Below are 19967 nucleotides of genomic sequence, written 5' to 3'. Positions count from 1 at the left end.
GGGGAATGTCCTCCAAAAGGGGCCTTCAGCATTGGAGCCTTAGTCCAAAAGAGCTCGGTTCACCAACCTTCCTGCCATGGTAAAAGGCACATCTATTAACAAAGGCTTTTGAAGAAGGAGTAGCTTTGATGGAAACCGAACTTTTGGCAGGAGTGGAGTTTTGTTTGGGGTATGCAGGTTAGCTACTAGTTTTAGTTGGATATTTGTCACTAATTTATGTCAAATGCACCTTTTAAATATTTTTGTCAACTGAAAGAAATTAAATATTCAACTACTAAATTCTAGTAGAAGAGATGTGCCCCTGCCCTCGGAAACAGCCAAAACAGGAGGTAGGGTGCAATACTGCCAATCCCAAGAATTAAATTTTGAGTTAGATTTACCCCCCCCCCCCCAACACACACACACACACACACACACACATACACACCACCCCATCATGAAATTGGCTTTAAAATTATTAAATAAAAACAAATACATTTGGGGCTTTAACTGCTTTCGGTTCTAGAAATTTTTAGGGTGCATTCAGGTCACGCTTTCAAGCCTCTCTCTATAACCATATGGGCTAGAAACTTATTTTGTTTTAAATAAAAGCCTTTGCTTGTCACATGACTCCAAGCACTTAGGACTAAAGAAAAATGCCAAACATTGAGAAAATAATGAAATTATGAAAGCTGGCAATTTTGGAGGTGGGAGGGAAGAAACATTTCTCTTTCCGTTTTTTTGATAAATAAAGTATTAATTCAAGGCAGTATACTCATTGCTCTACTTCATCCAGCTGTGGGAATATTCAGGATACAGAAGTACTAGGAAAAATAATAGTATTTAGTATTTTATAACATGCTCTTGATTCCCAAATGAATAATACAGTACACCTCTACCCCGATATAACGCAACCCAATATAACATGAATTCGGATATTACACAGTAAAGCAGCACTCCAGGGGGGCGGGGCTGCGCACTCTGGCCGATAAAAGCAAGTTCGATATAACGTGGTTTCACCTATATCACGGTAAGATTTTTTGGCTCCCGAGGACAGCGTTATATCAGGGTAGAGGTGTACCAATCTCACATTAGACAACAGATCATGGGAAAGCACACAGTTTTTGATAATTAAATTAACCTTGATTAAATTTGGGTCTTACTGGGATATAAAATCTTTTGAAACAATTACATAAATAAAGAAATAGATAAAAGAGGGACAAAAGCAGATCTGAAATATTTTGCTTGGAGCTTAAGTACAATCTCTTCATCCACTACATTACTATTGCTAGGGCTGTCAATTAATCACAATTAATGCATGTGATTAATGCAAAACAAATTAACTAGATAAAAAAATTGTCACGATTAATCGCAGTTTTAATCGCACTGTTAAAAAATCATAAAATACAAATTTAAATTTATTATAAATATTGTGGATGTTTTTCTACATTTTCAAATATACTGATTTCAATTACAACACGGAATACAAAGTGTACAGTGCTCACTTTAAATTATTATTTTTATTACAAATATTTGCATTGTAAAAAAGATAAACAAAACCTCATACAAGTCCATTCAGTACTACTGCTTGTTCAGCCAATCGCTAAGACAAACAAGTTTGTTTACCTTTACGGGAGACAATGCTGCCCACTTCTTATTTACGTCACCTGAAAGTAAGAACAGGCATTTGCCTGGCACTGTTGTAAGTGTTGCAAGGTATTTACGGGCCAGATACGCTAAACATTTGTACGCCCCTTCATGCTTGGACTTGTAGGCTCCAAAGTTTTACATTGCTTTGGTTTTGAGTGCAGTTACATTAAAAAAGTCTACATTTGTAAGTTGCGTTTTCACAATAAAGAGATTGCAGTACAGTACTTGTATGAGGTGAACTGAAAAATATTATTTCTTTTGTATCTCTTTTTTACAGTACAAATATTTGTAATAAAAATAATAATATAAAGTGAGCATTGTATACTTTGTACTCTGTATTGTAAATGAAATAAATATATTTGAAAAAGTAGAAAAAAGTCAAAAAATAGCTTTAATACATTTAAATTGGTGTTCTATTGTTTAACAGTGCGGTTAAAACTGATTAATCGCAACTTTTTTTTAAATCTTGCAATTAATTGCAATTTTTTTAATCATTTGACAGCCCTAATTACCACTTATAATAATATTAATAATACTAAGGTTCATATCTAATTTGGAATGAACAGACCAGAAATGCCAGTCTAAGATTTCAGTTGGATTTCAAAGCAAATCTCACATAACATTAACATATACATTACAAAGAACAGTCCTTACCTCACCGTAATCTTAAAAACATACCATAGATTTTGAGGAGGAAAAATAAAGAATTTTTTGGATTTAAGGATTTAGTATTTGTTTTTAAATACAATATATACGTACCAGGTAAAGCTATGCACTCTTGATTCCTGGGCTCCCACTGACAGTTCTGATCCATGGCACAGCTTTTACAACTTGTCTTTTTGTTACAATAATATGCAGGGTTATCCTTGGGGCATTTATCATATTCAGTAATGGGTACCTAAAACACACGGCATGTTTAAACTTTTTTTCTTACATGTCTATTCACACTCACGAAGACCACCACTATAATTCTGTAGAAGAGGCAACAAATAAAGTCTATAGAAGGACCAATATTTTCAAAAGATGTATCATGTTCAGAATTCCTTCCCCAAATCCGCAAGCTAAGCCACCTCTCTCACCATGCTCAAGTCCCTCTTAAATTAATTGTGCCATCTTGCTTATAAGATGTGAGGAGGGAATCAAGGGTTTTTTGACCTTATGAATGGAATTATCAAGATGTGCATATGCCTTATCAAATAAATCATACTGATGCCCTCATCTTTCCTTGCCCCTTCCCATGGTCTCTTTAGGATACAGCTATCTAAGTAGTGAGAAGTATAATATGATCCAAAAGCCACTGAACCTCCTCAAGAAATTCAGATGTTTGTAGTTACAGTTACTTTCACAGCAGAAACACATAGAGGTAATTGTGACACAGATTAGTTTTCCTGACATTTGAAACTTCATAGCGAGATTAACATTTTTAGAGTGATATTTAAACACCTTTACCTGATCTTCTGTGCAGTTGTTATGCTTTAAGATACACTGGTCAGTGCACCATTGACAGTTATTTGTATTCGCTGTACAGCTATAGCAGTCTGTAATCTGATTACATTTTTCATGATCTACAACAATTAAAGAAAAATCCTGCATGACCAAAAACAAGCATTTCCTGACAGAGTTCTAAGAAACTGTTTACACACATGATATAACCAATGGCTGTGCCAACAGATTTCGCATAACCCACGAGAGCTATCAATTAAACTGGACTTCTTGATTTTACTTTAATTTAACTAAGTTGAAGGAAATTCCATTAATTTCTTCTGTCAATAATTTTAAGTCATTTTCAGGAAAGTGCACATGCAATTAAATGCAGAAAGACACACAAATGTTGAGATTGCCCATGCAAGCCCAATAGAGAGATGTCCATTTGTCATTTGCATATACAACAGGGCAATTTAGGTGTGCAAATGCAGGCACATTTTTCTGAAATCCTGGCTCTCAATTGGGAGTTTCATATGACGTTTAAATCTTCCAGTTCATCTTTTTCCTCATTTATCTTCTCTGCTTATGCAGTACTTTGTTTATACACTAAAGATCCCAAATTACTGTCCTTTTACATCAATTGTTTTCACACAATTAAAGGATGCAATCTACTACAGAAGCATGTTTCAGAAAAGAAAATCAACTCTGGGAGCTAGCAGAGCACTGGCATAAACTACTACAGACTTGATAGCTGTTAGAAAATTTAATAAACGGAGGCCAGAATTAAATGTAGTTCAAAGAAACTGCTCAAAGATTGGTAACTCTATGAGCCCCCTCTCCCCACTCTAGTTGAAAAAGTGATAGCAACAATCATCTGAGGACACCTCCTCTCTTGATGAGCACAAAGGAGTGCAGCATGGCCCTGTCCAATCTGTCCCAATGGTGCTTGTCAACAGAGTTGGTGGCTCTCAGAATGACAAATCTCAGTCATTTTCTATGGAACAATGGTCCAAGCCTGGCTCCTATTGGGAAATTTAATAAAGGAGCAAAGATAATAGCAACAGTCTGAGTTGGGTAGATGTTTAAAGGAGAAAAATTTAGGCGTTTTAACTGTCCACACCCCAAACTGCCAAGCAATCATTTCAGCAGCAGTCTGTGGCCCTCAAGCCATTTCTATCACTTTACTGTAGCATTTAATTTGTAAACTGTCCAGTTTTTATTAAAACAAAATTAAAGTCATGCTCTCACAGTAATACACATGAGGCTGTTTATTAGAAGTCTACAGGTGCACCTTCTTCACAAGGTATGTAGCAATAGCTTGCTAATGCACACGCTGTTGACGTTTACTGCTAGAAGAAACAAATACTGAACACATTCAAATTATTTTTGGGACCACAGAGAGCCAACTCCTGGATTTTTACTCGTTTATCTTTTTGCTAACTCTTGGAATGCTGAATATTTTCAAGTAATAACCTGAAGTTTATAATGGCAGTAGTGAAAAGATTTGGCATACCCAATAGAGTAGTCACAGTTCTGAAGTTCATATCATATAGAATCTTGGCCCACAGTCCCTGACTTTGGCTATTTAGTGAACAATAATGTACAAAAATGTGAGGAGGAACAGAGAAGATTTGAAACAGTATGGAAAGAAAAAAGTAGAAGTCTATTCTATATACGCTTTTATACCACACTCATCATCATTGTATCTGAGTACCTTCCAGTAGTGCATTAGGATACGTGACTATACATTGGTCATGTGATGTTTGTTCTTTTATACTCTCCTCAGATGGAGAAGCATGTGCAGTGGAGTATCTTGTTTTGGTGGTAGTGCATCTTAACACAAATATACTCATTGCTGTGTGTCTATGTTATGGAAGTGTAATGCATGCATACATACCTGGTTTAGAAGGACATTCTTCGAAAACTTTTTGTTGTTGCTCTACTGTTGCTCTTTCCCATGGGACACACAGCGAAAAAGTGGTGTTCCACACACACCTGATTCCAGGACCTGCTCTCAAGCAAGATGTCTCATTGTCATAAGCTTCACAGCTTTCTGGTGTATACCTCAGGATATCGCTCAGGAGGAGACTGTTGAACCCTCCAAATATATACACAGTGCTAAACATAAATAAGAAAATTGAAGTAAATGTTATGTTCATATATTTGTATCTATATTTGTAGACCATATATAGCTCTTGATAACTGTGCAGGGCACCTAGAGTATATGGATAGGTGCCCTTTTCTAGTTAATCCAACTTGATCAATAGATGTTGTTAGGGAACACATTAAACAGAAGTGAGGTTCTTACCCACGAAAGATTATGCTCCCAATACTTCTGTTAGTCTTAAAGGTGCCACAGGACCCTCTGTTGCATTAAACAGAATGGTATCTCAGATTTCCATTAGTTCAGTGAATCTCAACCCATGACTTTTGAGCCATAAACTGCATCAGATCTCTCCTCAGTCTGAGACTGTTGTGATGTATATGTTGTAATACGCTATAGGCCATACGGGCCTAGTATAAATGCTGTATGTGCATGTGAGTTGTGTGCTGGCAGCTGAAGCAAGGACTTAAGGTTATGAGCAGTCAAGAATTGTCATGCAAAATAAACTTTGTCATGTCCATAAGAGGAAATGGAATGTCCTGGATTATGGCAGCCTGCCTGGAACTGCTCTCCTGGAATTATGGGGAAAGCCTAAGTAAACAGACAAAGAGCTAATGACACGACAGATTGGTCTATAAAAAAGGTTGTTTGCTATAGCTGAAGTCGGAGCAGACACCGACCCAGAGCCCTGAAAAAGAAAAAGCGTGTAACGTGGGGCTCCCCATGCCTTGTGATCGGACTGAATTTCGACTGGCCATCGAGATTTCCTTCGGATCTTCAGACTCTGGCGTAGTATGAAAGGAGTGTGAATGTGGAGTGAGTGGGGTTTATATTGTAATCAATAACAATATTTAGAGTATTATATACCAACACTGGTTTCAGAGTAGCAGCCGTGTTAGTCTGTATCCGCAAAAAGAAGAGGAGTACTTGTGGCACCTTAGAGACTAACAAATTTATTTGAGCATAAGCTTTCGTGGGCTACAGCCCACTTCATCGGATGCATCTGTGAATACTGTGTCCGGTATCTGCCTGCTCCCCCATCCCGTAGGGAGGCCTCTATCAGAGCCTAACATTTGGTGAAGAATTGCGAGGGGGGGGGGGGAGGGGGGAGAGAGAGATAAGGAGTGCCAGATTGTGAGACGGGGTCTCACAGGTGACTCCTTATTTGTGGGATTAAAAGTATGCATGGGGAGATACTGCGTGGAGTTTTGGGAACATGCAACATTAAGTATAACTGAATGAGAGTGTGTGGGGAGATTCCCCATGGGGTTATTGAGATTGCATTTGTGACCTGCCCTTGGATGGAGGATGCAGTAGAACCCGACGTGATAACTGATACATTAGAAAACATGTTTGAGACGTATGTACAGCTGTACAAGCCTAATGCCAGCAAGAAGCAGACAGCTGTGATATGGTTGTTGTGGTGGGCTAAGAAAAAGGTACACCTCTACCCCCAATATAACGCGACCTGATATAACATGAATTGGATATAACGCAGAAAAGCAGCACTCCGGGGGGGGCGGAGCTGCGCACTCCAGCGGATCAAATCAAGTTCGATATAACGCAGTTTCACCTATAACGCGGTAAGATTTTTTGGCTCCCAAGGCATCAGAGCTGGGAATGGAATATTGGGGAACAGACTCTGCGAGCATGTAGAGCAGGGGTGGGCAAACTTTTTGGCCCGAGGGCCACATCAGGGTTGCCAAACTGTATGGAGCACTGGGTAGGGAAAACTGTGCCTCCCCAAACAGCCTGGCCCCTGGCCCCTCCCACTTCCCGCCCCATACTGCTCCCCTCAGAACCCCCCGACCAATCCAACTCCCGCTGCTCCTTGTCCCCTGACCACCCCCTCCCGGGACCCCCAGCCCCAACCAGCCCCCCGGAAGCTCACCCCTATCCAATCCCCCCTGCTCCCTGTCCAGACTCCTATCTACACCCCTGCCCCCTGACAGGCCCCCCAAGGACTCCCACGCCTATCCAACCCCCACCTTACCGGCCGGAGCCAGCCATGCTCCCCGGCAGGAGCTCGCAGCCGCACCACCCAGAGCATTGCGCCAGTGGCACAGTGAGATGAGGCTGCAGAGGAGGGGCGACAACGGGGGAGGGGCTAGGGGCTAGCCTCCACGACCAGGAGCTCAAGGGCCAGGCAGGATGGTCCCGCGGGCCGTAGTTTGTCCATCTCTGGTGTAGAGCTATGAATATGTTTGCTTGGAATTAACCCCAATAAACATTGCAGTGCCTGCACTTCGGATTTCTGGTCTTGTGTTCTCTGTCCGTGTGACAAGAACCAGCAGAGAGGGTGGAGGAAAGGAGGCACTTAAATCCACTTGTAAGAGGTTTAGAGTAAAGGCACCATTATGGGAGAGTGCCAGTATTTTTTCTACGTTTGGTGCTACTCCAGTAAAGGCAACTGGAGGATTGTAAATTAAAGTTAGGGGCGGTTAAAGACGACTTGGCACAACAGGGTTTGGAGTCAGAAGCAAAGTGAATAGACCACCTTAAGAGACACGAGCTGTGACTTGGTCGGAGTGAAGAAAAGGAAAAAAAAAAAGGTTTTCATAGAATCATAGAATATCAGGGTTGGAAGGGACCTGAGGAGGTCATCTAGTCCGACCCCCTGCTCAAAGCAGGACCAATCCCCAACTAATGGGTTGCTTAACCCCTGAAGTTGCTCAGAAACAATTAACTGCAACAGAGAATAGCACTACTGCAATTCAGTTGAGGTTTAAAAAAAAAACAAAAAGCACAGGGAAAGGCAGCTGTATTGCACCTTAAAGAACTGAATGCAGAAGTGATTTAAAATAAGTGAAGAGTTACAAGTAGCTTTTGCAAAAATTAATACTACAGACTTTGTAGGGAAGTAAGCACTTAGGAGTTGTGGTGTTATAAAAAGGGAATTCTTGGTTTAATAATAAAACTCAGTTATGTAAATATAAATATATGTGCAATGCGGTACAGTCACACTGAGAACCGTGGTAGTTAAACAAATTATACAATTAGTCAGGTAGAGTGGCTACTGCTACCACTATGTGTTATCCCCAGAAGTTTTTACAACTATTCTGAGGGGAAATGGGCCCTTTTCCCACAGGAATAGTTTGTAATCAAAATCAGTATGGTGTGTGTGTGTGGGGGGGGGTGGCTATTGGAACGTGACTGCCTTCAATTATACAAAATGGGAATGTAATCTGGGTATAGGGATATTAGGCAAAAAAAGAATGTGTGTGGGTAAATATTTTTGTGTAATTATGTACGGTTTTAAGGACCTAAACCAACGCTCATAGTTTGTAAAATTCTGTTTGTAGGTTTAAGATAAATTGGGTTTGTTTTGTTTTTAAATAAAAAAAATAATGCCTCTAAAACTCCATTTGAATCTCACATCCAAAGTTGCAACATTGACAGACCCTTTTTCCAGACATGGCCAGCTAGTATGATGAGGCTTTGGTATTTAGCATTTAACCCTTTGGGTACTTCCATGTGGTTATAAAGTTTAATATCTTTTTAAATGAGGAGCAAAGAATGTGGCCATGGCAGGGGCAGCCACAACTGGGACAAAAAGTTAAAAGACAGTTTACCTCTGAAGCAAGAGCAGGGTGCAGTGTACAAAAGAAGCAATGTCAGAAACAGGGAGCCCTGAAGTGGCTCTAAATAATCAGACTGTCACAATGTTATACCTTGACATAAATGCTAGTGAGTAAACTTGTAACAATGTCAGGTTTCAGAGTAGCAGCCGTGTTAGTCTGTATCCGCAAAAAGAACAGGAGTACTTGTGGCACCTTAGAGACTAACAAATTTATTAGAGCATAAGCTTATGCTCTAATAAATTTGTTAGTCTCTAAGGTGCCACAAGTACTCCTGTTCTTTTTGTAACAATGTGTAATGTGTGTAATTTTGGGGGAGGGGAGGGGGATTTTCAGCATGTTAAAAATGATAATTGAAAATGAATCTCATGTTCAAAGATCTCATAGTAATAACCTCAGCTATTACCTGTGAATAAACTTAAAGCTTAGCACAGCAGAGAAGCCATTACAAACCTGGTCTGCTGTACAAGAAGGGAAACTGAGGTACTCCACCTCATGAATTTCATAAACCGAGGGATAATTCACCCTTTTCTTTAAGGGTAGAAGCCAGTGAAATCTGGCGTATCTATAGAACAAATCGCAGGAAAGTATAGAGGTAATTCCTCTGGGTTTTTTTGCAATCAGTAAGGAGATTTGTAAAAAAGATATTTTTAAGCAATAATCTGTCCCCATAATGGGGTAGGAAATGTTTGTTTTTCAGACACTCTACAGGCAGAAATTTGGTTGGCAAAAGTTCATTCCTTTCATCTTATAGATATTTTTGGTCCCAATTAAGGAAAAAACTTAAGTATGCCCTTAAATGCAATTCACAAAAGTCATTGCATTGAAGGTCTTTAGTATACAGTCAAGCTGCTATCTATTTTGTGTGAGATTTTCAAAGGCACGAAGGGCAGCTGGGAAGCTCAACTCCCTTGAAAGTTACTGGGAATTACAGGCCTACCTCCCATTTGTGACTTAAATAATCTCCCCCCTTTCATGTGTTTAAGAGAGGCATCCTCAGAGAGAGATGGCCCTGGAACCAAAACCAGAGACTTGGCAAATCACACACTCCTTAAAACATGGATATTATTATAGCAAACGTAGCCAGCAAAATGGCATGGACCCCAGCTGTATGCCTAATCAGCATACGTTTTGTGGGTGGCAAAGAGAGAAGAGGCCAGATAGGAGGAAGGCTACAAGCAAGCAAGAAAAGGTAACCAAGATGTGGACAGAGGTCTTAGGAGTAGGAGCAGTGAAGAAAGAGCAGATTTTTTGAGCTATTAAAGCTAATAAAAGCAGAGATGACAATGGAGATAGAGAAGGGAAGAGAAGAAGTATTTGGAGGGAAGATGAAAAATTCAATTTTGGACTGATTGAGTTCTAGCGATGAGATGGCAACAGTGGCTGGTCTAGTCGGAGAAGAGAATGAGTCAGGGCAGCTAAAAATAAGAAACTGGATGGAGTCAAGAGTAGGGTTACCATATTTCCACAATCAAAAAAGAGGACACTGGGGGGGGGGAAATAGCCCCGCTCTAACCCCGCCCCCGCCCACTCCCTCCCACTTCCCACCCCCTGACACCCTCAGAACCCCCAACCCCCCCTGCTCCTTGTCCCCTGACTGCCCCCTCCTGAGACCCCTGCCACTAACTGCCCCCTAGGACCCCACCGCTTATCTAAGCCTCCCTGCTTCTTGTCCCCTGACTGCCCCCTCCTGAGAACCCCCCACCCTAACTGCCCCCCTAGGACCCTACCTGTCCCCTGACTGCCCCGACCCTTATCCACACCCCCACCCCATATTCACACCCCCGCCGCCAGACAGACCCCCGGGACTCCCATGCCCTATCCAACTGCTCCCCACCCCCGACAGGACCCCCAGAACTCCTGACCCATCCAACCCCCTCTGCTCCCTGCCTGCCTCGACCCCTCTCCACACCCCCGCCCCATATCCACACCCCCTCCGCCAGACAGACCCCCGGGACTCCCACGCCCTATCCAACCGCTCCCCGCCCCCTGACAGGACCCCCAGAACTCCCGACCCATCCAACCCCCCCCACTCCCTGTCCCCTGACTGCCCCCCTTCTCCAACTCCCCGGCCCCCTTACCGTGCCGCTCGGCTTAGAGCAGGTGTCTGGCTCCGCGCCCCAAGGAGCGCTCCGCCCCGCCCAGCCCGAGCGCTGCCGAGTGGCATGCTAAGGCTATGGAGGAGGGGGGAAGCGGGGGAGGGGCTCTGGCTGCCGCTGCCAGCCCCGCCGCCGCGTTCCCTCACAGGCGCACAGCCCTGCCCCCCAGCGCCACCAGGCGGCATGCTAAGGCTGCAGGGGATGGGGGGAGCCGGGAAGGGGCTTTGGCTGCCGAGGTCCCAATGCGAGCGGCGCTCGGCCGCCCTGTCAGTCGCTTTTCAATCAATAAATAGCCGACCGGGGGGAAATCCTGGACATTTTTAGATTTTTAGAAATCCCCCCCGGACGGCTATTTAAAGAGCGAAAAGCCAGACATGTCCAGGGAAATCCGGACGTATGGTAGCCCTAGTCAAGAGGTTATAGGTTGGAAATCTTCAGCACAGAGATGCAAACTGAAGCTATGACAGGAAGTAAGGTCACAGAACTTCAATTTGGTTTCCAGTTGAAGTTCTCAGTGACCTTATAAACACACACATATATGTCTGTATATGGGCTCATTTAAGTACACAGTATGCAGCTATAAAGTAAGACTTTTTTTGTCTTCTGACCTGTCACTCAGCACAGCAGAATGTCCAAATCTGTTGACATCATGATGGAGATCAGGTCGAGGAAGTACTGACCAATGATCACAAGCTAGGATTAAGGAAAGCTCACTTCAGAAAAGTTCCTCTAGCATAATTAATAACTGACATTTACATAGCACATTTCTTCCTGAAAGATCCCAAAGTACAGTACTTCAATAGCTACACAGAATCCATTTCACCCCTCACCACAATGCAACCACCTCTACAGTGGAGTGGGGTAGCTGTTTAAAAGCACAAGGCACCACCCACTATACAACATTTCAAGACAAAGTGAACGCTGTATCCATTTGAAACCATCTTAGGGCCAGGTACAGCCTGGCCCTTACACGGGTCTCTGGAGGGCAGGAGTGCAATGAGCCTTCCCTATGCCCTCATGCAGCCTGCATAAGGACTGGGCACAATAGCATTTCCTGTCCTTCAGGGAGTTAAGGAACTGCTCTTATCCCTACTTTCCCATGGGGCCCCCAAAGAGGAGAAGATGGTATGCAATGGTTCTTCCCCAACCTACGCACCCATCCATGCAGAGGGGGAGTAAGCTGTACTGCTGGAGAGCTAGCTGCTCCTGCTGGCCTCACTTTGAGGGGACTCAGTGGAATAACCTTCAAGGACTTTGGGGGAATTATGGGTAACAGTTTGGGGGGTTTTTTGTTTGTTTTAATTACTGGAATTAATCACCAAACAATGAGCCTACTTTTTACCTGTTTATATGTGAACATGCTCAATTTTGCCCTGAACTGACATAATGTGGAGCAAGGGCTTTAAGATGTATATACACATATAATTATTATTTTCCAATTCTGTGATTTGAGGGTAGCCTTGCATAATAGTTTTGATTCATGATTTTTTAAAAACTATTGTGTGATTATTCCATCATTTCTATTAGCATAACATAGAATCATAGAACTGGAAGGGACCTCGAAAAGTTAATGTAGTCTAGTCCCATGCACTCAAGGCAGGACTAAGTATCTAGACCATCCCTGACAGGTGTTTGTCCAACCTGCTCTTAAAAATCCCCAATGATGGAGATTCCACAACCTCCCTAGGCAATTTATTCCAGTGCTTAACCACACTGAGAGTTAGTAAATTTTCCTAATGTCCAACCTAAACCTCCCTTGCTGCAATTTAAGCCCATTGCTTCTTGTCCTTTCCTAAGAGGATAAGAACAATTCTTCTCCCTCCTCCTTGTAACAACATTATATGTACCTGAAAAAATTCTTAGCATGTCCCCTCTCAGTCTTCTCTTTTCCAGCCTAAACAAACCCATTTTTTTCAATCTTCCCACATAGGTCATGTTTTCTAGACCTTTAATCATTTTTGCTGCTCTTCTCTGGACTTTCTGCAATTTGTCCACATTTTTCCTGAAATGTGGCTCCCAGAACTGGAAACAATACTCCAGTTGAGGCCTAATCAGCGCGGAGTAGAGCGGAAGAATTACTTCTCGTGTCTTGCTTACAATACTCCTGCTAATACATCCCAGAATGACGTTCACTTTTTTTGCAACAGCGTTATACTGTTGACTCATATTTAGCTTGTGGTCCACTATGACCTCCAGATCCCTTTCCACAGTACTCCTTCCTAGGCAGTCATTTCCCATTTTGTATGTGTGCAACTGATTGTTCCTTCCTAAGTGGAGTACTTTGCACTTGTCCTTATTGAATTACATCCTATTTACTTAAGACCATCTCTCCAGTTTGTCCAGATCATTTTGAATTTTAATCCTATCTTCCAGAGCACTTGCAATCCCTCCCAGATTGGTATCGTCGGCAAACTTTATAAGTGTACTCTCTATGCCATTAGCTAAATCATTGATGAAGATATTGAACAGAACTGGACACAGAACTGATCCCTGTGGGACTCCACTCGTTATGCCCTTCCAGCATGACTCTGAACCACTGATAACTACTCTCTGGGAATGGTTTTCCAACCAGTTTTGCACCCACCTTATAGTAGCTTCATCTAGGTTGCATTTCCCTACTTTATTTATGAGAAGGTCATGCTGGACACTATCAAAAGCCTTACTAAAGTCAAGACATACCACATCCACTGCTTCCCCCCATCCACAAGGCTTGTTACCCTGTCAAAGAAAGCTATCAGGTTGGTTTGACACGATTTGTTTTTGACAAAAACATGCTAACTATTACTTATCACCTTATTATCTTCTAGGTGTTTGCAAATTGATTGCTTAATTATTTACTCCATTATCTTTCTAGGTACAGACGTTAAGCTGACTGGCCTGTAATTCCCTGGGTTGTCCTTGTTTCCCTTTTTATAGATGGGCACTATATTTGCCCTTTTCCAGTCTTCTGGAATCTCTACCATCTTCCATGACTTCTCAAAGATATATCGCTACTGGCTCAGATATCTCCTCAGTCAGCTCCTTGAGTATTCTAGGATGCATTTTGTCAGGCCCTGGTGACTTGAAGACATCTAATTTGTCCAAATAATTTTTAACTTGTTCTTTCCCTATTTTAGCCTCTTCTGATCCTACCTCATTTTCACTGGCATTCACTACGTTAGACATCTAATAACCACCAACCTTCTTGGTGAAAACCGAAACAAAGAAGACATTAAGCACCTTTGCCATTTCCACATTTTCTGTTGTTATTTTTTTTCCCCCTCATTGTATAAGGGGCCTAACCCTGTCCTTGGTCTTCCTCTTGCTTCTAATGCATTTGTAGAACGTTTTCTTGTTACTCTTTATGTCTCTAGCTGGTTTGATCTCATTTTGTGCCTTGGTCTTTCTAATTTTGTCCCTACATACTTTTGTTATTTGTTTATGTTCATCCTTTGTAATTTGACCTAGTTTCCACGTTTTGTAGGACTCTTTTTTGATTTTTAGATCATTGAAGAGCTCCTGGTTAAGCCAGGGTGGTCTCTTGCCATACTTCATATCTTTCCTACGCAGTGGGATTGTTTCCTCTTGTACCCTTAATAATGTCTCTTTCAAAAACTGCCAACTGTCTTCTATTGTTTTTCCCCTTAGACTTGCTTCTCATGGGATCTTACCTACCAACTCCCTGGGTTTGCTAACGTCTGCCTTCTTGAAATCCATTGTCTTTATTTTGCTGTTCTCCCTCCTACCATTCCTTAGAATCATGAACTCTATCATTTCATGATCACTTTCACCCAAGCTGCCTTCCATTTTCAAATTCTCTACCGGTTCCTCCCTATTTGTCAAAATCCAATCTAGAACAGCCTCTCCCCTAGTAGCTGTCTCCATCTTTTGAAATAAAAAATGCCTCCAATACATTCCAAGAACTTATTGGATAATAAACTACATTTCTGAGTGCTGCTTATTTACTTTGGTTTCTCATGCAATTTCTTTCTTTAGGCACTATGAAGAAATCACACAAGAAACACAGAATCCACTAATCAGCCAAAGGAACAAAAGCAGAAAAAGTTGGCTAAATTGAAGTGCTATATGTTGGGCCAAGTAAAAGGGAATGCTGTGGAGGCTAATGTCCAAAAGACTGCACACTTTTTATCCCTGCCGGTGTAGGTAGAGCCTCTCTCATAGTTTGGCTTCTTCAGCATCAGAAGAGGAAGACATTGAAGTTTGTTAATTGATCTACAATTAGTCAAAATGTTTCATAAAACTGAGAAACTAGACATCTCTATGCAATTAATAGAGAAAAGTCAGTATGTTATTAGGGAAGAAAATCTAAAGAGCTCCGGACTGTTGACAAAGTCTTTAATATAAGGTAATGCTATGTTGCATCACAGGTTGAAGCCACTGGAAAATAAATCCACATCCTCCAACAGGTGTGCAAATCGACTTACAAGAGGGTGCAGTGAGAAATAATCCTATTATTTCTTTAGGGAAGTTATTTGAGGAACTATGGGGTAAGAGATTTGATCTGGAACTACCCTTCCACAGAGAGAAAGTCATTGATTTACCTTCTTCCTGTGCAATACCTAGACAAGAAGGTGTGGTGAGAAGAGAAATAGATAGGACTCTACTAGCTGCATTTAATGCTCTAGCAAATGGTTATTTTGAAATTGATTTTTTTTTTTAAGTTATCTACTCAATTGTTACAGGATGTAACCTTTCCTGACATCATTCATAAGACTAGCACACATGGTTCAAGTTTGTAACGGAAGACTTCAGCAAAATTGGAGCATAATTTGCAATTTTATATCCAGCAAGTTGTGAGTTATGAGGGGCCAACAAATATATTTTTCTAGATTATTAGGAGACTTGGAATGTTTTGCTTTCTAAGCTCCTTTCTCAATCTTTAACAGAAGATCAAATATTGGAAGAAACTAATGGTTTAGAAATTACTAAGAATTCTCTCCTTCCAACCTTTGGATAATCAATACATTGTAAATCTAATAGAATATATGTGCTGTCAAAATATACAGCTTTACTCAGTAATTGGTATCATAACTGAGTTTGATAGGGCAAACATTAGAGATTTATTTTTTCCTCTTTTGGAAGGGAGAGTAATTGTATTCATGACCTTACTGTAAATGATTTTTATGTTGACCTTTTAAAATGATAAATAGTTTAAAAACTTGCTTAAATCAAGAAGTCACAATTCAGAATATTAAACTTATTGCAGGGAATCAGGAAGGGATTCTTTACTTCAGGGAATTTCAGTAGGTGAGATCTATATTTTGCTGTATTTAATACCTAAGGGTATGTCTACACTGCAATTAAAAACCCACAGCTGGCCTGTGTCAGCTGACTCAGGCTCATGGGGCTCGGTATAAAGGGCTGATTAACTGCAATGCAGATGTTCGGGCTTGGGCTGTAGCCCAAGCTCTGTGACCTTCCCACTCTGTAGGATCCTAGAGCCCAGGCTCCAGCCTGAATATGTACATCTCAATTCAACACCTCCTTAGCCCAAGCCAGTTGGCACAGGCCAGGTGCAGGTGTTTAATTGCAGTGTAGATGTACCCTAAGATACAGCGATTTGAATTCTGTATGGTGCTTTCTCCTCAAATTTCAATTCTCTGGATATGCATGTATTTTCTCTTTTTAAATAATTTCACCTCTTATTTTTATTTAACAGTTTCTGGACTAGGCATTTGCAAATAAATGCTGCCCTCTTCTGGCTACACAAAGTCACCAACATCTAATCCTTTGAAATAAAACCCAGTCATTTGGCTTGGTTACTCAATAGCACTTGCAGAGACATTTGGATTTATGGAGTGTACACATTAATCAATCAATCAATCAAGATTTATCTTGTTGTGATGCTTTATAATTCAGGAGACCCTGCTCCTAGACCTAAGCTCAACTAACTAGAGAATGCTGACTACATGGCAAGCTCCAGCAGCATCCAGTGTTTGTATTTGTCACGACATACTACGTTTCTGTTCCATCACAAATACAGAGAGCCTATGAGATGTCGGATTAGTTCCCTGGATGAGATGTTAAAACTACATCCCTTGTACTAGTGTGTGTTGTTTACCCAAGCTAAACATCCCCAAACACTTTCCAAAATGAGTAAACTTATTCCAAACCACACATCTCCTACTCAAAAATGGGGTTTTAATATTCCAGGTTGTATGTGAGCTCCTACTGACTATATAACTGCTGCTGTACTTGCCTACAAAGTCGCTGCACTGCTAGTATCCAGTTCAATTGTTTTGAAATGTGTAGTAAACCAAGTTGTCAGTCCTTCCTCTTTATGCATTCTCCTGCAGCATTCGTACAATAGAATATGGTATCATATACACCGCATGTAAATTAGTCTTTTTAAAGACAGTTTTCTCTTTTCATCTCCATGGAAAAGTTTTTGCTTGGGAACTTACCAATATCATATGCCATAAAATCTGAAGAAAAGCACTTAGCACCATGGCTCATTGATGTGTCATTGTGTGTATTTCCTCCAAACACCAGCATGGTTCCACTCATTATCACAGCAGTGTGCAAATAGCGGAAAAATCTACTATCTTTAAGAATTGTCCTTCAGAAATGGAAAAAAAAACAAAACTTTTTTTTTTTTTTTTAAGAAACTAACCACCACCTGACAAAGACAAAGTAATTTCCAAACCCACTTTGGAGAGAGATTTGTGGTGGTAATCCACTTAATTATTTTTCTAATATAATATGCAATGGCATTTTCTTTCCAGTCTGCTCCTTGCCTCCTATAATTTGATTTCCTCTTCTCAACTACCCTCCCTCCCCCCCGATTCTTGGGCCATCTTCATTCAGTGGCATTCCACTGAAACATCTTGTCCTGGATGAGGATGTAAAACATCCATCTGCCACCTCCAGTCTTCACCAAAAATCAATATTTAGCATACGGCCAGCAACAGCCATTGAGCCAGAAACTACCTGGGAGAATTTCATGATTGTCCTGTGGTTACAAAACCCTAAACCAACCCAAATGGGTCATCATTTAAATTGGATGCTGTCCCTCCCTCAACCTAAGCCTTGACTAAAACTTGTGAACTAGTAATATAGCCCTGCAGATTAACACATGTAAAACTGGATGCCTCATCCATGATTAAATCATGGACAGCATTAATTATATTAGCCACTGACCTTGCATCAAATCAACACGATTAACAGTACTGAGAGCTAAACAGAGCACTCTCTTCCGTGATTTCCCCGTTGTTTTGAGAGAGTAAGGCCTTAAAAGGTTTTGGGTGGAATGCATAGCTGACTGAATATCAGTTTCCTGGCTATGTGGGTTCATGCCACCAGAACCAGCAAAGTTGTTGTAGCTGGGATGCTGCTGGACATCAACATTGTGATTGTAGTTCATGTGGAGGGAAAGATTTTCCCTACCTGTAAGTCACATTTCTACAACAAAGCACTCAACAACGCAGCCCAATGACCTGCTCTGATTTGGAATACAGAGCTGAGCGCTGTGGTGCTTCCTGCATGGAAGGAGTTCCTGAACACTGCTCTGTTCCTGGCCGGAGGCCGGAATGCAAAAGCCTGTTGAGCAACCAGCCAAAAGCATGGGTGGGCTTTTGAAGCACCATTCCCCTTAAAGGGGAGGGAAGTGCTAAGAAAAAATGGGCTGCCAGAAGGCAGTTTAGGAGATCTTATGGGATGTACCACCAGTCCTGAGAAGGGAGCGAAACTTCTAACGTTAGTTGGGCAGAAAGGAGTGGGCTCTCAACCTGAAACCCAAGTCACAGAAAACAGTAGTATTCTACCTTCAGTTTAATTAACCAGATAATACTTCATCATTCTGCAAACAGCCAGTACCCTAATACATTACATGCAGATGAGGTCAGAAGGTGAAAATATACTTACCACATCCGTGTATCAACTTCATATTTGTATAAGTCATCTGCTAGTCTATACTTGTTGGCACTGAACGCTTTGTAACCTCCATGGATATATATTGATTTGGTGTTTGGATCGTAAACACTGCTGTGACCATACCCTCCCTGCACCAAGGCTCCACTTGTTTGTAAAATATTCCATGTATGTGTCGCTAAGAAGAGAAAAAAAACTTGTATGTGACAAAAGACATGTAATGTATCAGCACTGAAAACAGGTCAATAGATTTAGCTAGGAAACAAACTCTCCCTTAACTCAAAACCATTAGCACTGCATACTCCATAGCTACAGCCTCTCTCTGTCTTTTACTGTTTAAGAGGCAGTCTGAGTTACTCCTCAAAGAAAAAAAAAAAAAGTGCCTACTCAGTGGGTAAGTTAGCTGCCAAGAGGTACTGTGCTGTCAGATTCTTTTAATTAGACCATAAGCATTCTCCTCCAACACTCATTCATTAAACTTCAAAGACAAGCCAAGAGAGTGAAATACAAAAAGCATTAAAATTATCTGTCACATTTTGGTGACATCAAATCACCAGTAAAGTTACTTGATTTGTTATGGTATCCGAAAGCACTCTTTCTGAATATTCTATAGATTTAAGGCAAGAAAGCATAGAAGCCAAACTCACTGGGATATATTTTTTAAAAGAATGCCCGCCTGGTGGCCTAACTATAGTGTTCTTCATAGCCACGCTTGAGATCCCAGGCCCTGGTCCCTCACTCCCTGGAATGGCAGGGCTTGGAGTATAACAAAGGAAACATCATAAGCCTGAGAGAAACATTTTACCCAACTAAACACCAAAACTTTTTTCCCCCCTCCCCAATTAAGGAGCAATGCTGAGAGGCTCTGAGTGAAATGCCATGCAGACTTCCCAAGACAGGCAAATACGGGAAGAAACAAAGTAACTTCAGGGTTCTGACAGATATTCAAGGAACTTCTTCCCAAAAATTAAAGGAAATGAATGGTGTAGCCTTTGGAAAATTATGCACGTGGGTGTCTAAGAACTAGGAAGAAAATCATATCAGAGTTCCCACACTATAATTTCCTAAAGCAGCAGACTCTAGCTCTGAATACAAGTCTATCTCCCCAAAGGCATTTTTCCATGCAGGAAATATAAAACTGAGGATGAAGGAGACTCCTCTAACGAACCAAGACTGTCTCTTGGTTTGTTTCTATCACAATCATTGCCTCTGTTTGACCATAGATTGGGACACAGTTGTTGTTCATATATCAGGAGACTATGT

The 19967-nt window shown here is 41.3% G+C and overlaps 1 protein-coding gene across 1 annotated transcript in view; it reads right to left on the bottom strand.

The window, feature by feature from the left end:
* Nucleotides 1–19967, bottom strand: part of ATRN (attractin) — a 243572-nt gene that overhangs the window by 137725 nt on the left and 85880 nt on the right. Inside the window, exons 9-14 of the mRNA XM_065404708.1 lie at nt 18699–18882; nt 17240–17394; nt 11444–11528; nt 4952–5172; nt 3079–3194; nt 2389–2527 (exon numbers count right to left, since the gene is read on the bottom strand). Coding sequence (XP_065260780.1) covers nt 2389–2527; nt 3079–3194; nt 4952–5172; nt 11444–11528; nt 17240–17394; nt 18699–18882 — 900 coding nt within the window. The remainder of the gene's footprint in view (nt 1–2388; nt 2528–3078; nt 3195–4951; nt 5173–11443; nt 11529–17239; nt 17395–18698; nt 18883–19967) is intronic.

Source organism: Emys orbicularis, chromosome 5 (genome assembly GCF_028017835.1).
Source record: "Emys orbicularis isolate rEmyOrb1 chromosome 5, rEmyOrb1.hap1, whole genome shotgun sequence".
NCBI classification, from domain to species: Eukaryota; Metazoa; Chordata; order Testudines; family Emydidae; genus Emys; species Emys orbicularis.
This window is presented reverse-complemented; position numbering and strand designations above follow the sequence as displayed.